This window comes from Achroia grisella, unplaced genomic scaffold, assembly GCF_030625045.1.
Source record: "Achroia grisella isolate CSIRO2021 unplaced genomic scaffold, CSIRO_AGI_Agris_v1 utg770, whole genome shotgun sequence".
Taxonomy (NCBI): domain Eukaryota; kingdom Metazoa; phylum Arthropoda; class Insecta; order Lepidoptera; family Pyralidae; genus Achroia; species Achroia grisella.
This window is the reverse complement of record NW_026713016.1, coordinates 1612422-1632885: the sequence shown is the minus strand read 5'-3', so window position 1 is coordinate 1632885 and position 20464 is coordinate 1612422. Positions and strand designations below refer to the sequence as shown.

General features: G+C 33.0%; 2 protein-coding genes across 4 annotated transcripts; one reads left to right on the top strand and one right to left on the bottom strand.

The window, feature by feature from the left end:
* Positions 1–5054: 5054 nt before the first annotated feature.
* LOC131850480 (uncharacterized) lies at positions 5055–12346 on the top strand. Its single transcript, XM_059200711.1, has 7 exons — positions 5055–5260; positions 6101–6255; positions 8207–8316; positions 9295–9390; positions 9832–9978; positions 10426–11520; positions 11625–12346. The coding sequence occupies exons 1-7, from the start codon at positions 5055–5057 to the stop codon at positions 11829–11831; spliced, it is 2016 nt and encodes a 671-aa protein (XP_059056694.1). The 3' UTR covers positions 11832–12346.
* Positions 12347–13310: 964 nt separating this feature from the next.
* LOC131850479 (methionine aminopeptidase 1) lies at positions 13311–19772 on the bottom strand. Of its 3 annotated transcripts, XM_059200709.1 has the most exons (7): positions 19429–19513; positions 18254–18327; positions 17210–17480; positions 16327–16498; positions 15397–15691; positions 14184–14320; positions 13311–14028 (listed from the first exon to the last, which is right to left on the bottom strand). In XM_059200709.1, exons 2-7 carry the CDS (start codon positions 18306–18308, stop codon positions 13918–13920), a joined length of 1041 nt encoding a protein of 346 aa, XP_059056692.1. In that variant the 5' UTR covers positions 18309–18327; positions 19429–19513; the 3' UTR covers positions 13311–13917. The 3 variants fall into 3 exon arrangements, with proteins under 3 accessions (XP_059056692.1, XP_059056691.1, XP_059056690.1); XM_059200708.1 differs by lacking the exon at positions 18254–18327 and having other exon boundaries at positions 19429–19772; XM_059200707.1 differs by lacking the exons at positions 18254–18327; positions 19429–19513 and adding an exon at positions 17569–17760.
* Between the last annotated feature and the right edge of the window lie 692 nt (positions 19773–20464).

Here is a 20464-nt window from a genome sequence, read left to right as displayed (position 1 = left end):
ACCCAGAGGGATACAAAGAATCATACTCATGAATATAAATGTTTGTAGTGTGCTAGGAATAAACCTGCGACCATCGGGCCCACCGATGCTGTTAGTATATAAGTAGATATATTAGGCACTAACAGTTAGTTCATAACATATATAGATAATAATAACATCTGTGACGACATTCTATCAAGCGACCGTGCACTACCATTGCCTTATTTAGTACACGATGTGAAACTTGGATGGACCGGTCTGTCTGGAGTGCACACCTTCAGACTAGCCTCATGTTATCTATGTTATTTATTATATAGGTACCACTGACATATTAATTACAGTTCTAAATCTACATGTAGGATGTAGTGAGTCGTACTAACCACATCCTTAAACGTAAATATATAAATAGCATTAATTAACAACTAAGGATGTCAGCTTTTCATTGCATAAACCACATAGTGGGAATTAATATTAGACTTTACTTCTGATGGGTTTGAATTCTCGCACGATACAAACTTTTGTATTCATGAGTAAGATTGTTTGTTTTGGGTGTTTTCTAGGTACATTATGTATTATTCACAAAAGAATGTATATTAGTTAGTAGCTACCCATAACAAACTCTGCTTAATTCGGAACTAGATAGGCGTGTGTGAATTGTCCTGTGTTTATTTTATTATTAAAAATATATAATTTTTCACTTTAATTGATCTCAGTAGTTTCACAGTAGTAGTAGACAATTGGATACATACATTTGAATTATTTCACGTAAAATCTATTATTAACAAAATTAGAGGTATTTTATAGTTTAGTGACCGGGATAATTTAACCCTACTATAGAGTTGCTAACTTGTAATGACTTGGGACGTCCTGGACTTAACATCGCATCGTCCTGAGTTTTTAAATTAACAATGCGCGCGCCTCTTTTAATAACTAGTTTTGTTAAAAAATATGATTATAATAATTACCTACTTGAATTTTATTTAATTTATTTTGACAACATACTAATTTAACAATTGCAACTTTATTTTCCTTTTTTTTAATTGGGAACGGCAAGCCAGCCATAGACACAATTTCTCTCGTTTGTCGTTTATCTTCTCTTGCATCAAATTTTTGGACTTGCATTCGATATTAACTTTATTCCTTAAATATGAACGGAATATTAATATTATTCCTTGTATTTAAGTAAATTTATTTCACTTCATGTTTGTCTTTATTCGCCTAATCGCCTCTTCGGACATTCTGGTTATGAGATTGTTCTAAAAAAATACCATAAGAGTTTCTTGTCAGTACTTCTGTTCACACATTCTGTGTACATAATTGAAAATAGATAAAACAGGCGGATATCTTAAATGATTAAATGACTAACTTCTACTTTGATAAAAGAGTAACCAACTGACGTATTTTGTAATGTTAGTATTTAAAAAAGAAATAATACAGTAATGTATTTGTTCATTTCTGTCTTTAAATACATACATACAATGTTCCAACAGCAAATTTTCCAAGTGGCAATTAGTTTGAAGTAAGGCGATGTATGGTTTTCTAGCGGACCCAAGCAATTAGACTGAGGAGCACCGTTAACGTTCTGCTTTATTTATTGTTTGTAATGTGTACAATATGCACGGACGGACTCATTTCATACCGTTTCCAACTCGAGTAACTACTACTATATGTGTAATATGTACACTAACATTTACCTTAGCACATTATTTGCAACTATAGATATACCTATGCTAAATATGTAGGTTGTGATAACAATATAAAAATAATGGTCGGCCTCGGTGGTCTAGTTTAGTAGACCGCTTTACTTCCAAAGGTTGCAAATTCGATTCCTCGCACGGCACTAACATTTGAATTCATGAGTATAATTGTTCATATCGGTCTGGGTGTTTTCTATGTATATTATGTATGTATTTACAAAAAAAAAAGTATCTATGTATTTGTATCAGTTGTCTAGTACCCACAACACAGGCTCTGCTTAGCTTGGGACTACATGTCGCTGCGTGAATTGTCCTCAAGTATTACATTACCCACTCCACTCCGCTTGTGCCGCAGCTTGTCACTGCAGCGCTGATTTTCAGTGGAGCCATGACTCGAAAAAAATAAATAGCATTCTTAATATTCTTTTACTTTAAATATATAAAATATTATATAAGAGTAAGTTAATTGGATGAATTAGAAGCATATATAATTAATGATATACTCTTGTTAGTGATATTATGGATATAACAAAACATTTTTTAATTTTTTCTTTATTTAATTGGAAAGATGAACCATCTGATGGCATAAATGTCATGATAAACGTCATACGTTGCCATTCCGGAGCTAAGGCTAGATAGGCTAGATAGCCTAGATAGCCTATAATTTATATTCAATATTTTTGTTATATGTAATTAATTCTAAGAACATAATTCCACTTATATAAATCGTAAGCTACCTATGCAATGTTGTTGTTTTTGCACGACATACAGTAGTAGTAATAATCCGTTTCATTTGCCGCTTTAGCGTGAACGCTAAGTCAATGCTCTCACTTAACTTCATAATTGGATGCTATTAGAAAATAGCGATGATTTAATTAGAGTATCTAGCGTAAGTAAGAAAATATTGTTAGCATTTAATTGACCGTGAAAATGGTAAATAAAATAATACAGAAATGGACTGATTAATAGCTCTATTGACGACTTATCCAATCTAAATAATTCTAATAAATTTTTTTTTATGGATGATATTGGAATTACTTTAACGGTATATGCTAACAGGACACCAATGGAGAATTAAAGTAAGTCGAGTAGAGTACCTACAATGTAAATGATTACGTCAAAATTTCTAATAAAAGTAGCACTATAGCGATTGGGGGAGACGCAAGGTCTCTATACAGAGAGAGATATAACGTATAATAAAGAATATCTATTGTACATTGTAATTTTACAGCGAGCACACACTCCTCTTAACTGATTTTAAAAACTTCATCTACAGAAACATACATTCTCAGTAAGTCATAAGGCTTGTAGTTATTTTTATACACCTTTGTATAAACTATAGTGACAGAGCATCGTACGAAATCATTTATGCCAACTTAACTCGTTTTCGTCCGCACCCGACCGTAACCATCTGTTTTACTGGAGACATTCACATTTTACACCACCTCTACTCGCATGATCGGAATAATTAAGAACAGAGATCAACTCTCGTTAAATGTGTGGAAAGTGAAATTTTTAAAATAAATGTGTAGGTATAAATATGACAGCGTAGTTATTTCTATAATTTTTAAAGTGTTTGATATGATATCCTGCACCAGCCTGCACCAACGGTATGTTGATAGTAATATCATTAGTTAAGTATCAATATCAATATTCCAATGTTGTGATAGAATTACTAAACGCCGATTTAAGCGTGTTCATATTAAGTCAATTAAAATTTGAATAACGACGATTTCTGTTTTTATGCAAAAGTAAATCAGTTTGTTATTGTGTATCGAGACATGATGTTAGTCCTCTGGAATGGCATGAGTACTATCAGGGGTGTCCCGTGATAACATGATGTCTATAGTGTTGTTCATGTATCTACATAGGCGACATTGTTTTCATTCCAACTATATAAAAAATCCATGTAGTGATGTTCATGTATAGGCAACGTTTATCGGTCGTGAGTTTGTTTCTCATTTGCAATTACATAAAAAAAGCAAACAATCTGACGGCCTGAAAGTAAGTTGGTACCCGTTAGCTATATACATGAAAAATAATAACTACACGTACAACGGCCCAGGTGGGAGGCTGATTGCGGAAAATAGAGTACAATTTAAATTACATTACATATACATGAACAATACTAGGTACATAACCTTAACTACTATCATATTCAATTGTCATGAAGTTTGGCACAAATCTATAGAAGGATGATGAAGATAAAGACTGATTACGATTTTATTTTTTGATCAATTTTCTGCAAACTTGCAGACAGAAGCTATGATAGAAAAGCAACAGTTTTCACAGGAGATCACAAATTACGCGCCTATTTCGTAAACGATACAAAATTATACTTTAACACGACACGTGATCTACTCTCTATACTTAGCATGTTTAATAAACTACAATTTGTCGTCCAGCCATCTCCCGGAATACCATTCAGCCATTTGTAAATAATCGTAATGTGTCGTGGTAATGTTTACCAAGAACCGTTTTCTCGTAGCAATAACCGAACCGGTTATGTTGACGTAGATCGGTGTAGTTATTCATTCAAATACGCTCAGAGCGTATTTTCATCGTCAACCATTCTCCGATTATCATCCCCAATTATCCGCTACTGAGGTGATTGTCAGTAATGGGGACTAATAACCGTGTTGATATCAATATACCCCTTCATGTTGACTACCATTTTGAAGAGTATAGTGCTTAGTATATAGCGAATATGTAGGTCACAATGGGCTAACTGCCCTGACTTCAAGCTCATCTTATCTTCTTCCACTGGTGCCCTACCAGCATATATAGTTAGGGCAGGTGGGTGCACCATTTCATTATCTCTACTTAGAATTATACTTGCTTCATTAATTAGGACAGTTAGGGTATCAGGTATTTTCCTGCTATTGCTTACAGTTAATATATACTAAAGTACCCCTTTAATATTCTTTAGGTCTAGACCTGGACTAGCTTATAGAAGTATCTAGACACGAGCTATAAGAGAAATTGTACTATAGGTAGTAGATAACTTACAAACATTTGTAAATAAATACTAACATACATAAATGGAAAACAGGCAAGTCAATACAAATACACATGATACTAAATATACATAATATACTGATGTGTGCAAATGTTTAATATTATGTATCTGTGATATTATGCTGGATTGAACCCGCGAACTTAGAAAAATAAAGCACTGTGAAACTTCTAAATCGCCTAACCCATCAAATGTTACTAAGTAATTTATTCCTACTAATATTAAAAATACGAAGTGTCTGTTTATTATATTTTATTGATGAATACGTCAGAAATCGATGTGAATATAGTTAATATATCGAAAACGTACATAGTATGCTTTTTCCTGAATTCAGTCCAGTGTTCCTGTTACTCATATATACTATGTTTCAGTTTCAGATTCTCTACCTCACAATATGCTCGCTAACTCAAGCAGCGTACATCAGTCGTATGGCAAATGTAAACAGGATCCGAGGGCCTGTGCCGTTCAGGCCAGGAGTAACACTGTCCAGACCGTGGACACATCCTCGGCTCGTTCAGGCAGCTTCACACCGAGTGCCCTATGTGATTTATAGAAATCCACCGCATAGGTAAGAAGGTTTTTTTCTTGTCTATATTCATCTCAATTTGATCTACATAGTGAAATCTAGTGCAATAGATAATAGTAATATAGCTATAATCTTCTCTATCTAGGATAATTGTGAAGATATATTACTACTATTATCACAAAATACTGGATAGTAAGAGTGGGCGATTCTTTACAGGCTTTAGCAAACCGCATTACTTCCGTTGATTACCTCTGCTTGGCTTGACATGATGGCGCTGTGTGAATTGGCCAGGCATATTATTGTTATTATATATTAGACGATTATATAGTAGACGACCTCGGTAGTGGTTTAGCACACCGCTTTACGTCCGATGGTCGCGGGTTCGATTCCTCGCACGGCACAAGCATTTGTATTCATGATTATGATTGTTTGTATCGGTCTGGGTGTTTTCTATATATAATATGTATGTATTAACGAAAAAAATATCTATGTACTTGTATCAGTTATCTAGTATCCGTAACACAAGTTTTAGCTAGCTTAACTTGGGTCTAGATGGCGCTGTGTGAATTGTCCTGAGATTATTATTATTATATTATATTATTAGGTACCTATAGGTACCGGTTTCACTTAACCGTCAAGCAGCTTTCTTTGTAATATCCAGCATAAGGTAAGAGATAAGGTAATAAATTTACAGGATTTGAAGGCATGACATTACTTACTTAGACCTCCGGAATAGCTTTTGGTATCATCATATGATACCATGTGATGATGGATTCACCGCGCGGGTGCCGGTCATAGTTCCCGGGACCTGTAACCCGAGTGTAGATTTACGAGGTCCTTTTGCCGACGTACATAAATATTAATTCACTGTTCATATTACAGATATGCAGTAAAGCACTACCAGTCTGTTCCCCGCAAGGTATTCACCGGAAGCCCATGGAAGACTACGGCGAAATTGCCTCCGATAACGCCCGTGACGCCGGAGTACGAGTTCATAAGAGCCGCCTCCGCCACCCCATCGCTGCGAACTGATGATGGTGGTACAGGTTGAATAGCTATTGTGCACAGTCGCACTTCTCTTCTATTACCATTTTTCTCTATACCAAGTACATACTCGTATATAGGATCTTACTGGCGAGATGATATTTAATTTTTTCATATATTTACTTGGGCGATTTAAAAAAATATTTTTTATAGATTCAGATTTTTTTGTGGAAGTTAGGTGATAAGGTCAGTTTTTGGGTGCCGCACAGTTAACACTAGGCTTCCAAGCTATATCCCAGCTTTATTATTAGGCGAAACACGAGTTGCAGTATGGGACCTACACCCAATTAATTCCTATTCTGAATTTGTTCACCAATAGAACAAGTCGTGACCCTTCCTTCGTTTCCGCTCTGAATATTTGTGTTCTTACACATGCTATTGGTAGCAGCATTATACAAAATAATAGAAATCCATTAATGTATCGAATTTACCGAAGAGTAACGTTACATTTCACAAGTGGACCACTAAATACTATAGTTACTATTCCATAATATACAATCGAGGTAGAGTTTATAAAAAGTCGTCTGCGACGGTATCTCAGTCCTGTTCATTTTATATACCAAACAGCTTACTTTATTATAAGTGTTTCAGTAGTAAGGTGAGCTAAAGCAGCATATTACAGGTTAAAAACATGACATTTTAATCCTCCAGAATACATAGCTACGAATGAGCTAAAGGGTAAAATTACAGGTTAAAAAGCATGAAATCTTAGTCCTCTGAACGCATGGGCAGTATCGCGGATGTTACAGGATAACCTGATGTTCGTATGGCTGTTGTAATATATATGTGGCGGTTACCACTTACCTTCAGGGTGCGCCATCAGCATGTTTGCCATTGCAATTACCTACATAAAAAGATACGACGTAAGCTATTAGATATGTATTATAAATTCTAAAGTCAGTTTATTTATTCTTTCACGCCTTAAAGATTTAACAAATCATTTTGTAATTAAAATCTACATAGCATCTGGTATGAAGAACATAAGCCACTTTTGATCCTAGTGAGTTACGCTCATGCAAACGACGTCGCGCATGAAGCTGGTGTTTTACACTATATTTTGCTAAAAATGAAATAATTTCGATAATTGTTTATGCAATCTGGAGGAATTACTTACTGGTTATCCTATATTAATTTTAGCGAAATTTATACCCAATTGTTACCTGTTAACTTTTATTTTATTTAGCTTTATTTATATACACTTCTTTTACTTGCACTGCGTATTGTTTGTTTTTTTCTATACCTTAGCTCACGAAATGCGAAGAAATAGTCACACTAAAATGAAATCTATGTATTTTCTTACTTGTAGCTAATTGTTTTTTTCTGTGTTTCATGCACTGCAGTAATATTATTTATTCCGTCCACAGTGTTACGATGTCATTTTTCAAAAGTCATAATCTAATAAAATTTTAGGATACCGATTCAAAAAGATATCTAAATCACTTTATTTAAGATACTACTGACGCATTTAGTATGGATTTCAATAATATATTTCTTATAAATTAATTTAGATACATCATACATCGTGGCTAGCAATTCGTCAATTTTATTATATATCTAATACCTTATCGCTGATCTATACGTGTTTATCGAACATAGAGTTGCTAACCCCAAATTAAAAAAACCAGGATTTTTATTTGTACCAGGTCAATTCAGTATAAAAACAGGATGCAGTAATAGAGTTGAAATAGTTAAATTAATATGTAGTGAAAACATGTGAAATGAAAATCAAGACGGTAATATTTTTTATAAAAGTAGACAAACAAAATTACATATTTTTTTATATTTAAAAATTCAACCGAATTTTGTAATTGTAAGACCCAGGACGCTGCTTAAATTCGAATAGTAGGTATACAGAACAGTACAAAACCTAGGAAAACATAATATTGTGACATCTTATCACGCTGTGGACGGATACAAGTTGGTTCAGAATGTTATGACCGGCAGGTGCTATTCACACCATACCAGCACCGAACCTCAGCTTGTCGGAGAAGCCCATCGTGGTCATCGACGCTACTGAAAGTCTGGTCCACCCTAAATCACACATTACAGATCAGGTGAGATGCTGTTTTAGATATCTTGTTGTTTTTGTATAATTATCTGTCACCGCAGCGAATTTCCATAATATATTTTTATATAATATATATATATATATATCTGTTATTTTGATATATAGTATAAACTATATTACTGTACTAGCTTTTGCCCGCGGCTTCGCTCGCGTTAATTTATCCCTTTGGGGGTGGAATTTATCAAAATTCTTTCTTAGGATCCCCTAAGAAAGAATTTTGTCGAAACTTAAAACTACGTCATAGTAGGTTTATGCATGCAAAGTCTCAGCCCGAACGGTTTAAAATTGACAAAGTTTCATATAAACTTTCATCCCCTATTTTATCCCTTTGGAGGTAGAATTAATTAAAATCTTAGTGGATGCTTATGTCATAACATCTACCTGCATGCCAAATTTCAGCCTGATCCGTTCAGTGGTTTGGGCTGTGCATAGATCACTACGTCAGTCAGTCCGTTGAGTACTTTTTATGTGAAAGAATAACAGACATCCATCTGTCTATCCATCCATACTCACTTCACCATCATAAACTTTCGCGTCCATAATATTAGTATTATTTACAGCGCCATCTAGTCGCAAAGCATGTAAGTTATACAGTGTTTTTTTTATATATGGATGATAATAGAATGATGTACCCGCTTGCGCTAACGGTAAAAACTTACAGGGCAATAGAGGAAGATAATTTGTATGAAAACGAATTAGTCAGATCAGTCCATCATGACGTATCCATTAGTAATTGACAACACTGGTTTCCGGGGTGGACTGCGTGGAGCACGACCTGACATGCTACATTACTAGTACTAGTAGTAATCCCGCTAGTCCCCATTTATCCACCACACTTTAGTGATACAATAGATTGACTTAAGTATCTTCTTTCATATGCAAATGATTATACATATAATTATACAAATATATGCGTAAATTTGTTTTCATTCGGAGTAATATTAATATTATCATAATTTTACAGTCTAAATCCGTGTACGAAGTTACAGAAAAACCTGCTGAACCTATGTACCAAATCAGTCCAAAAATTGAATTTCCCGTTGGATTTTCAAAAGCAACGGTACGTGGACTACTTATTATATATGTATTTTTTTATAAATAAAATATCAATTATGTCAGGGTATATTAAATTTACTTGTAGAAAATTGCATTCATTTACATATGAGGTGTTTAAGAAATTTCATACAGGGTTTATAGGTACTGAACTAAAAGCCAGGTATAATTCTCATGATACAGGACATTCACCAAAAAACAAAATAAATATAGTGATTACGGGGTCGCGCGGTTTCTATGGTTATAAAATTATTTTTTTATATGCATAATTGTCACCACAGTACAAACGGTGGTATAAAAATCATTGGGTTGAGTTTTATTTTAAAGAAAAGAAAAAAAAAACACTTTTTTATGTATGGTTTATAAACAGGTAAATTCTGAAGGGTACTTAGGATAATGTATATGACATGGATAAAATGTAAATACTAATAATCTAATAACATTTCAGTCATTAACGCAACCAGAAATTCAATCCCTGGTGAGAAATGGTGTTGCACTACAATTTGCATCAGATTATGGTCTATCTGCAATCGCTCTACCACAGCCTCCTATACCTCAGTCTCCGGTACCAATACCTCATCAGTTTACAATGCAGGTACACACATAAATAGTGTTTGAAATTTATACTATTTGTGCTAAATTGACCGAAATTCCGCCTTCCAGCCATGATATTTCCGAAACGATACGATATTGAAACCTTCAAGAAATTGGCTTATTTAAAACGCACTTGCAATTCCCCTGGTGTTTCGAGTGCTCACGGGCGGTAATCACTTACCATCAGGTGAGCCGCAAGCTCGTTAAATAAAAAAGAAATATTACGACAGACACTACAACTTAATTTGTAAAATATATCGGATAATTTATTTATATTAATTTTTATTTAGATAATAATATTTTTTTGAGGAACAAGACGTAATTTGCTGTTTTTTATAACTGCAGTAAGGGCACATATCATGGAAAGTGGCAACAACGGCTCATTCTCGAAATTATTTTGTCCTCAAATCTAACGTGGTCTCTATAGATTTTCTGATTTCATTTGCAGGGATTCAACGGTATCCCAACGCAAGATATTACCAACAGTGGTGCAGATGGAATTGTAATTCAATCACCACAAGTGGTGTACCAACCAGATCCAATATTCTTGCAGAAATTACAAGGCCAACTAATGCAAAGATTCCCGTCTGTGGAGTTTATACCATATGCTGCGGATCCTCCACAATCTTCAATCCCATTACAAATACAGACTCAAACTCCATCGCCGCTTTATTTATTAGAACACGAAGAAATAACTAAGCAGACTCCAACGTCATTTGAACCGCCCAAACATGTTGTACAAAGAGAAACACCAGAGAGTACGATAGTAACTTTAGTTCCTCAAAAACTAATAGTGAATAACGTTACAGAAAATCAAATCGAAGTTGTATCAGTAACTGAACCCCAAAATGTAACTGTTGAAATGTTAACGGCTGAATCACAGCCCGGAACTACTACAATTAAATACGTCATTGAAACAAAGGAACCACAAGCAGTGCAAAATGCTACACCTATATATTACGCTCAAATAGGACAAAGTGTCGGAGACACTATAGCTAAAGGATTTTACTCAGCAATTAACGACGTAAGAGCAGCCGCTGCTTTAGTACAAGTGGAAAAACCACAGGAACAAACGACAAAAATAGAGAACATGACTGCAACGACTATTAATCCAGATTTAAAAGCTTACTTTGTACAAAAATCGGAAAACCAAAGCAATGAAACCGAAGTGAAGCCACTCTTGGGTGTTCCATTTACAAAAACAGCAGATTCTGTTAATATTGCTTATACTTTGTTGAGGGCAAGTGACAAAGTGCCAAAAGTGACACAGGAAGGAGCTGTTTATGCTGGACAAATAGTAGAAGCTACCATAAGTGAAGATCATGATTTCAATAAACAAAAGAATAGTCTTATTGCAAAAAGAGCACCGTTACGTCTCATGGCAGTGGAAGAAAATAAAAACGCGTCAATGACTGCAATCACTCCGCAAAAGTTTACTGTTGTTAAAGCTAAAATACCTCCAAAAAGCAAACTGACTTTTGATGATAAAACTGGTGAACCAGTTCTGAGAATATACGCCAGTTATATGAATAATCCCTTGCAGGTATGTGTAGAAATTAACTGTTTTGTTTTTGGTGTTTTATGAATACTTGTTGCTAAAATAATAATACTTATATTAATAAAAACGTTTTTATTATGAAATTTCAGAAAGAAATAATAACATCTAAATTGGCCAACATTAAAAATGTGAAAGAAATTTTATCGAAAAAACAAGACAGCGTCACTGATTGGAAAGGAGCCACGATTAAGGCGTTAGATGATGCTCAAGACCCTAACCACGTTACTCATTTTGGACTCAAACTTAGGTCTAGGAGTGACGATTACATACCACTTTTTGAAGAATATGAAGAGTAGTTATAGATTATTGTAATTTCTACTTGTTTGAATACATCTAAATATCGTAAAATATTCACTTTACTCATCAGATTACAGAATCTATTGATTGAAAACAGGGTAACTGTACAGGGTTATGTGTAGGTACTTTTAAAAATATATTCCTGAAGACAAAATTGTTACAGAGAAGTTATTTTTAAAAATTAATGTTTCTCTGTCTATAGATTCTTTCTCTATCATTTTTTTAATACTAGCTGATAGATTGTTAATTGAGGAAGAGTCCATAGAAACAACGTAAATACACGGATCTCAATAACGTTACACATTTTGTTACAAAATACAGGCTTTATAGGATTCTAATTTGGATGAAATATATGTTGTTTATTTAACTTTTTCATGCCACTATTGTCTGATGGTAAGTTATTAACCTAGAGTAGGTTTGAGGTTTTTGATACCTTCTTGTTGTAAATAATTTTGTTAATTTTATAAAATTAGAATTATTATAGTGCATTTAGCAGTTTAGTACGTTATTAAAAATGCCAAATTGTTATTTAGTAATAAATAATAAAACAAATGTATAAAGGTAATAAAGTTTTATTTCTTTAAATTTACGTTATTATGACCATTTACAAAAAAAAAACAATAATTTAATTTAATAATACCATACAGTACTTTTAGATATTGAGTTTAACGAATAAAATATATTGAAAAAATGGAAAAAAATATTGAGCCAAATGAGAACAAAATCAAAATGATTTATTAATTTCGTCATTTATAATTAATCGAACAATGATTGTAATTAACAAACTCACAAATATTATTTAATAACATAATAAATTCAGTTCCTTTTTTCCTCAAATCTATATAATCATACAAACTACAATTTTTACGCATACAAATTATCTTTTTATAATATAAAACTACCTAATTTATTTATATAGTTATGTTATATAACATGTGCATATTATATATAATAACTATATAAACACATTAATTAAAAAAACTATGAAAGCCACTGAGGTGGATCTAATTATGGAAAATTATACTAAATCTTATTAGGATATTAAATATTATGCACAGTTTACCATAATGTATTGCACTCAATAAAAAAATTAAAGTTCCAGTCATAGATAAACAATGTGTGTATGCGTAGTCTACATGTACGCTGTTTTCGTAGTATAAAAATTGTGCTCAATTTATTTGTCGCTATTTTCAGGATCAGTCGTAAAGGTACAGAACTAAGACATACTTATTACTAACAAACAAAGTTGAAATGAGAATACATTTCTAATTTTTGATACTAAATTGATCACGTGACCGCGAGTTTAGTACGAAGATTTCAGACAGTCGTGACCACCTATTCAAACGTTCTTTCAAGATGTTTAAAATTGTACATATATAAAGGGTATATTTACGGGTGAGTCGACTTGACCAAGAGAGCATTGAAATATCGAGAGCTCACAAATATTATTTTCATAGTAAATAGCTGCCTTTACCCTATCACGCGGGAATCTGCCTTCATGCAGCAAAGAATGTGTAAGTAAATGTAGACAAGGAGAATGAGACAGACTGCGTGCGCCGTCAGCTCGCATATTCCAGTCTATATTAACATGCACAAATTTTCCTGTGTGAAAGCCTGTTCGCGCCTTAAAGAGCATACGTGTAAAGGCACCGAAAGAAAAAGGCAGCTAATATACCCATTATATAACGCACAATAATTGTCATTTTATACTTTGGGAATAGTTCGGCTCAGTTCAGTTTAGTCAGGCTTTTGGTTCTATAATGACCTTTAGGACTCAACCTGTAAAAGGTATGAATATTCCATCTTGACTATTTCTTTGGTTTTATGAATTCTTGTAAAAAATCTTTTATAAACAGTATTGCTATATTAATTTAAATTTCCTAAACATTCCACTGACAACGCGTCAATTGGAAAAATTCAATTTTTCCCAAAACCTAAACGTACAAAGTACTTATAAAATTACAAACACTACTTGCTAGTTAACAATATTCGTTTGATATAAAATCAGACGGCAGAGAGTTTAGCTTTATAGATAATTGGTAATGTGATTTAGAATATCACCTCAGTGGATCGAAGGCGGTTCGACTAAGGCTTGGATTTCAGTTTCTCCATTTGGTCGAGGAACCATGGGCGGCCGGTGGCGCGCTTCGTGAGTATATCGCAACCAGTCTCCGTCACCAGCAACGTTTGTTCAAACTGTAATACATCAAAGTTACTATACATGAAACTTTTTTTTCTTTAATTTTCACCAACAGTATTAGTGTCTCTTGGCTTGGTATACCATCGTTTACGTGTTACACTATATATTATCTATGCAAATATGTATAATAAAAAAATATTTAATATCGAACCTGAGCTGATCGTGAGCCGTCAGCAGTGACGGCGGTCCAATGATCTGGCCACTGTTCATCGCGCCAACCACCTTCATTGATCATCGGCTCAATAGTGAAACAATGGCCAGGTTTCATTACACCAACTGCTTTATTCTCTACAAATGAAAATTATACTATTTAAAAATAAGTGGCATTGAATAATTCAAAATATATAAAAAACTAGCTCCGGTTCCCGTGAAATTTATTTGTCATTCTGATGTATATGCTATATTATTGTAAAGTTTCATTAAAATACATTCAGTAGTTGCTTCAAATAAACATAAACTTCCGCATTTGTAATATTAGAAAGAACAAAGATCATTGATGATATTTAAAAAAAATTCTTGCAATCTGCTCTTGATTAAGAGCAGATGTCATAAAATTCAGTACTTTATTATTAATGCAGTAGAATTATAAGTTGCGTGGCAACAGAAATAGTTAAGATACAGGTATCTATTATCTAAGCAGATGACTGTAGAAATCCATACTATATCAATGATGATACAGTTGTTATCATAATTTCACAATAATTATAATATTTATCTTATCTATATAATAGATTGCTTAATTCTTCATAAGAATGCATCATTTAAATAGTAGATAACTAATAAAATTATAAAAAACTAGCTGTGCCCGCGATTTCGTCCGCGTGTTATAGTTACCTTGACCAAATGAAGAAAAATGATTTAGTAATCTAACCCAAAATAGGCAAAGAAAAAGTTTTATCGTTCTAGCTTCAAAAAAGAGGATTTTGCAAACTTTGCAAGTAATATTTATTAAACAATCTAAAAAATAAGTTTTATCTCCTAGCTTTAAAAATGTCGATATTTCCATACAACCCCTCATCACTCTTTTCAACCCCTTTATTTGTAATCAATCAATAGGCTGAAAAATAAGTTCTCTCTTTCTAGTTTTAAAAATAACAATACTTACATACAATTCAATACATACATTGAAAAGCCTATGTTCTTGTTCAAAGTCTTGTTCAATTTAAATTAAATTGCTTCAGTAGTTTTCACGTCAAAGTGTGACAGACAGAGTTATTTTCGCATTTATAATATTAGTAAGAATAAATCAGTGCCAAATAATATATCTCAGGACAATTCACACAGCGTAATCTAGTCCCCAAGATAAGCAGAGCTTGTGTTATGGATATTATAAAATAAAAGTATAGTTCATTGTTTATACTCACTAGCATAATGTGGTACATTTGGCGCAGTATGGAACAGTCTATGTATCCCATGACCGCAGTATGACCTCACCACACTGAAACCATGGGCTTGAGCATGCTTCTGTATAACATTACCAATCTCTCTATACTTCTCACCAGGCTTCACAATATCAATGGCTTTTTGTAAGCACTCATATGTGACTTGCACAAGTTTCTGTGTGGTTTCTGGGACATTGCCAACAAAGAATGTCTCATTGAGATCACCGTGGAAGCCTCGGTGGTAAACTGTCACATCAACATTGCAGGCATCACCATCCTGTAAAAATATAATATTAAATGATTATAGCATTAAATGATTGGGTGAATGTAAAGTTTTTGGTGTGATAAGAATTAATAAAACACAAACCAGTCCTAGTGGTGGATGAATAAAATGGAACAGGCTGTACTAGAGCCTCATACCTAAAAATTATACTAGTGTTAGTATAACTGGGTGACACAGTTATGATAATCTATATTTATTTACTATGAAAATTAATTCCATAAATTTATATTTGAAGAACATTTTATAAAAACATTTAATTTTAGTAATTTCATACAGCCTGAAGATATTAAATTAAAACATATTTTATACTAGCTGTATCCGCGACTTCGTCTATATGTATTATTTTATATGTCTATTATATGTATATATTATATTTTCACTCCAATTTTATTTATATGTTTAGATGTATAGATGTAACTCCTTTTTATATTTAAAGATCAATAAAGTGCCTCTCAACAGGAACAGTCTCTATACACCATCCTAAAGGTGCTTTTTAATCATTTGAAAAATTCTAAAGGAACTTTTTATTAATCAAATCAATTATGTAAGACTATTTATTTTAAATAACAATCCATTGACTACTAATATTTTCAAATTTGAAAATTTGCCAATTGATTTGTCACACAAACCTGTAATGGACGTAAATCTGGTATGCCATGGCATATAACTTCATTGACTGAAGTACAGCAACTGTTTGGAAAGTTGTGATAGTTAAGTGGACTTGGGTAGCACTCCCGTTCAATGCATGCCTCGTGCACTACACGATCTATTTCATCTGTGGTTACACCTACATCACAGACTCTGTAAATGTCAATAATATAAAGTTATTTACATTATTATAAATTGCGTTATTGTGTATGATAAGTTTTTTTTTTAAACTAAACACAGTTTAAGGAATGTTGTTATTTAATATGAATATGTATAGTGTTTAATTTAATTTGAATTTGAATAAAGAATAAACACATAGTAAATCAAATCCCAAGTTGGACTGCTGGCACCGTGGGGAATTATGATTATGCCCCTACAGTGAATAAACAACAACAATTACTATGTAAATGTAACCCATACTCATATAAAAAAACTCATTCATTAAATTCTCAACTAACTCATTATGCATTAATCCTGGAAACAATAATTTACTATTCAACAAAAATAGAATGTGATTCCATGTCAATAAATATTGACATGGAATAAAAACTGAAATCTTAATTAGTATATTTTAATTCTACATATTTCATATTATTATTATTATTATTATTGGTTTATATATATATATATATATGTGGAAATATATTGAAAATTCATATAATGAATAGTAATGCATCTATATGCATCCAAAGTAAAAGATGACTATATGAGAAATCTATTGTCTTTAAATACTTATACTAATTTAAGGTTAACATTGATATTTACTATTCTTTAGGTGCAGAATATAAAATATATTGACTTTTTCTACAAATATGTGTAAATCCTTCTGTAATATAACATTTTTAGAAGAGGATATTCACGTACTTTGCTGCTTCATCCAAGACCTCTCGTCCAAGACGACACGCAACTCGCATGCCTTCAATTTCTTCATCATCAAGGACTTTGATCACGCCAGAACCCTTCACTGCGTTTTCTGACGCTGGGAAACCAGTAGGATGATCGGCATAGTCAGGACGACCGATGTGAGGAGGAACAGTACGCTTTGGTCCGGCGGGGAAAGGTCTCAGCTTCCCCGTGAAATTGTATGAAGGCCACGGATTGTACTCGACGTTAGATCCATCTGTACTCTCGCCCTCTATAACAATAACAACATAACAAATTGTATATACTAAGCGTTAATAATAAAATTGTAATATAACACCGCAACTTAACCTAAAACATACTCGCCAAAGAGTGAATAATTTTGTGCGTCTTCCAAGACTTTTTGAAACAATTTTGATTACAGAAGAATGATCCTTGTATGCCGATTTTTATACAAGTCGGACATTGTAATTGTGCAATGGATTTACAACCAGGAGTTTCACACATTCCAATAGCCGCCATTTTCGAGAATGGCCAATAAATACAAATGTCACGGGTATGTCATTGCGATCAAAACAAAATGTCATAGCGACAAAATGTCAAAAAAGCGTAATACCAACATTGTACAACTTAAGATAGGATTTACATGTTAATAATCACGGCAAGTGCCCCACAGAGTTATTGTATATTTTTTTTAGGCTAAATGGCTTCTAATGAATTTGTCATGAAACTATATTTTATCATGGTGCATTTAGATTTAAACTATATTTAGTTTCATGCCTTTCAAGACCATGAGGACGGTCATAAACTATTTAATATCTCAAAATTAGAAGTCAAATTTGCGTGGAAAAAGTAATATGAAATAAATGTGTGGCTAGTGTAGTGCACCTTTTTATTTACTTTTGAATTGTACATTCAAAAGTAAATAAAAAGGTGGAATTATATGTTATTATATTGTTAAAAAAATCCAGACTAGTTCTGCCGCTGTGCATACTTCCTAAGATACTGTGTCTATGTATCTACTAAAAAAAGATTGTTCATAGCTACCTATTCCTCCAATAAACAAGCTAATATCGATGATAGGATTTTCTACCTCCACCATCGTGACGTTCGCTAATGCTCTGTAAATATTTTTTAAGAAAATTATAATAAATTATAGTTTCTATGTAACTGGTATACAAAACTAGTTAAGGGCCCACATAATAAGAAGTCGTAACCATCGCCTACGTACATGATTAGACATCACGTTATCATGTGACGCTCGTGATAACATACGTTGCTATTTCGGAGGACTTCAAATCTTGTAATTACACTGCATTATCTCACCCTTCTACCAAACACTGCTTACAAGCTCTTTGATGACTGAATAGGCGAGATTCTGGTATCCATAAAAACGACGATTGTATGAAGTCTACCTTGATATGAAGGTATAACCGAAATTTGCCGAAATTTGTTATGGATGTATGTTTATTACTATTAAACCATTTTTTTATGATTGCTTAATTCATTAAGACGTAAAGTACCTACCTATCACTAACAAACTGACTTTTACTTTCATTATCATTAATTAATTAGTTATACTATATAAGTATAAAAGGTAGGCCAACATGTCGGTCTGCGTAATTGACACGTGAAGAGGCAAATTGAGATGATCGGACCCATTATTAATTGGGAGAATGGATTTTCTCTATCCAATATATCAGCCTGTGCGGTTGCCAAATCGTGTCGTACGTGGATAATTTAAAATACCAATATTTTTTAGCTAATCTTTTATATGGAGTAGTTACAGACATTGTTATTTGTCGTAGTGAACCTAATACATTTACTTTAAAACAATTTCTCTGGAATTAAACATGGTAGGTTTCTTCTGTACCACGACTTTGGTATTAATTTGGGTTTTTATCGGTGTTTTATCAACGAAAAGTAAAACACAAATATAAAAAGAAATATAGTGACCTTTGTGGTTTAAATCTTGTAAGAAAATTCCATTGAGTAATTTTATATTTCGTGGATATTTTAACATTTAAAGAACTTTTGATTAAACTTTTGGTCTAGTGCTCGATTTAGTACCTAAAAAAATAGCAGCAAAAATGCTATGCAATGCACGTCCCGTCAAAATCCGCTGAATCTATTATTATCATCCAAAGAAACTGGTTTGTTTTCAGGTTTAGGTATGTATACACAAACCTATTTATGATTCTAAAATGTGTATAAGTACTTACTTGATCCTCGAAGACGATTCAACCAACCGTCTGGACAATCCCAAGAACGGATAAGTGCGTTTCTTGTTAGTTTGTATAAATAATAAGACGAGTTCAAAAAATCACTGCTCATTGCACGGCAGCTATCTGATGAAATTCACAGTATAATAAATAATTTAATTATAAATTATCTTATTTGAATAAGACTATTTAATTTAGTACCTAAAATTTTTATCAGTCATTCACACAAAAACGTTACTACACTGAGCAAATAAATATTACATATTGAGAGTGGGTACGCTCTCGTACAAGCCAAAAATGAATCTATGTAACCATCTACATGTTGAAATGTTACTCTAAAAAAATGTGACTACACAGTTTCATACAAAGATTGTTTTGTCTGAATGACTCAGCCCAGCGAAAATTAAAACTCAACAAACGCGCGTTCAATAATAAACTGCATTAATCAAAAAATTTTTTTTTTGTGTAATCGTCTTTAACAATTTAAATTTAAAGTCAATTTCACAAGAAATATTTTTTGAGTTAATACAGTTTATTATTGAGCATGCGAAATAATCACTGACATGATTTGATTTGAAATCTACGCGTTCTATATTTGAAATATACATAACATTTGCTAGTTAGTAGATATGTCTGGCATTCGAACAATACTCCACTAAATATAGCCAGTACGTAGGTATATAATTATAAGTAGTGTTTGCATGTTCAGTGGATATACACATAAAAATATTTTTAGAAGTGGTAATTAGTTATATATTTTCTTTTGTGAAATGGTCCTTCTGTCAAAGCTCTAGTCAAAGATGATATTTAGAGTAAGAAGTTTAATCGCTGTAGTTAAGCTAGCAAGTCGTGAAGAGTTCCCCAAATATTTTTCTAATTGAATAATAATGGAATAGACTAACGGTTTACCCTGGCGGGATGCAAGTCACACGTCTCGTGACAAATTCATCAGGAATTTATCACTATTGTTTTCAGAGGGAACTGGGTGGTGGCCAAGCTGACTTGGTCCATTGTTAGCTATGAGGTCCACATTACC

Excerpts from the sequence above, each read along its gene's own strand:
- LOC131850479 (XM_059200707.1), bottom strand. The coding sequence starts at position 17,728 with ATGGCGGCTATTGGAATGTGTGAAACTCCTGGTTGTAAATCCATTGCA. Across the intron at positions 17,481-17,568 it reads AATTATTCACTCTTTGGCGA|AGGGCGAGAGTACAGATGGA; the intron begins GTATGTTTTAGG and ends TTATTGTTATAG. Across the intron at positions 14,029-14,183 it reads ACGGCTCACGATCAGCTCAG|TTTGAACAAACGTTGCTGGT; the intron begins GTTCGATATTAA and ends GATGTATTACAG.
- LOC131850480 (XM_059200711.1), top strand. The coding sequence starts at position 5,055 with ATGTTTCAGTTTCAGATTCTCTACCTCACAATATGCTCGCTAACTCAA. Across the intron at positions 8,317-9,294 it reads AATCACACATTACAGATCAG|TCTAAATCCGTGTACGAAGT; the intron begins GTGAGATGCTGT and ends ATAATTTTACAG. Across the intron at positions 9,979-10,425 it reads CTCATCAGTTTACAATGCAG|GGATTCAACGGTATCCCAAC; the intron begins GTACACACATAA and ends TTTCATTTGCAG.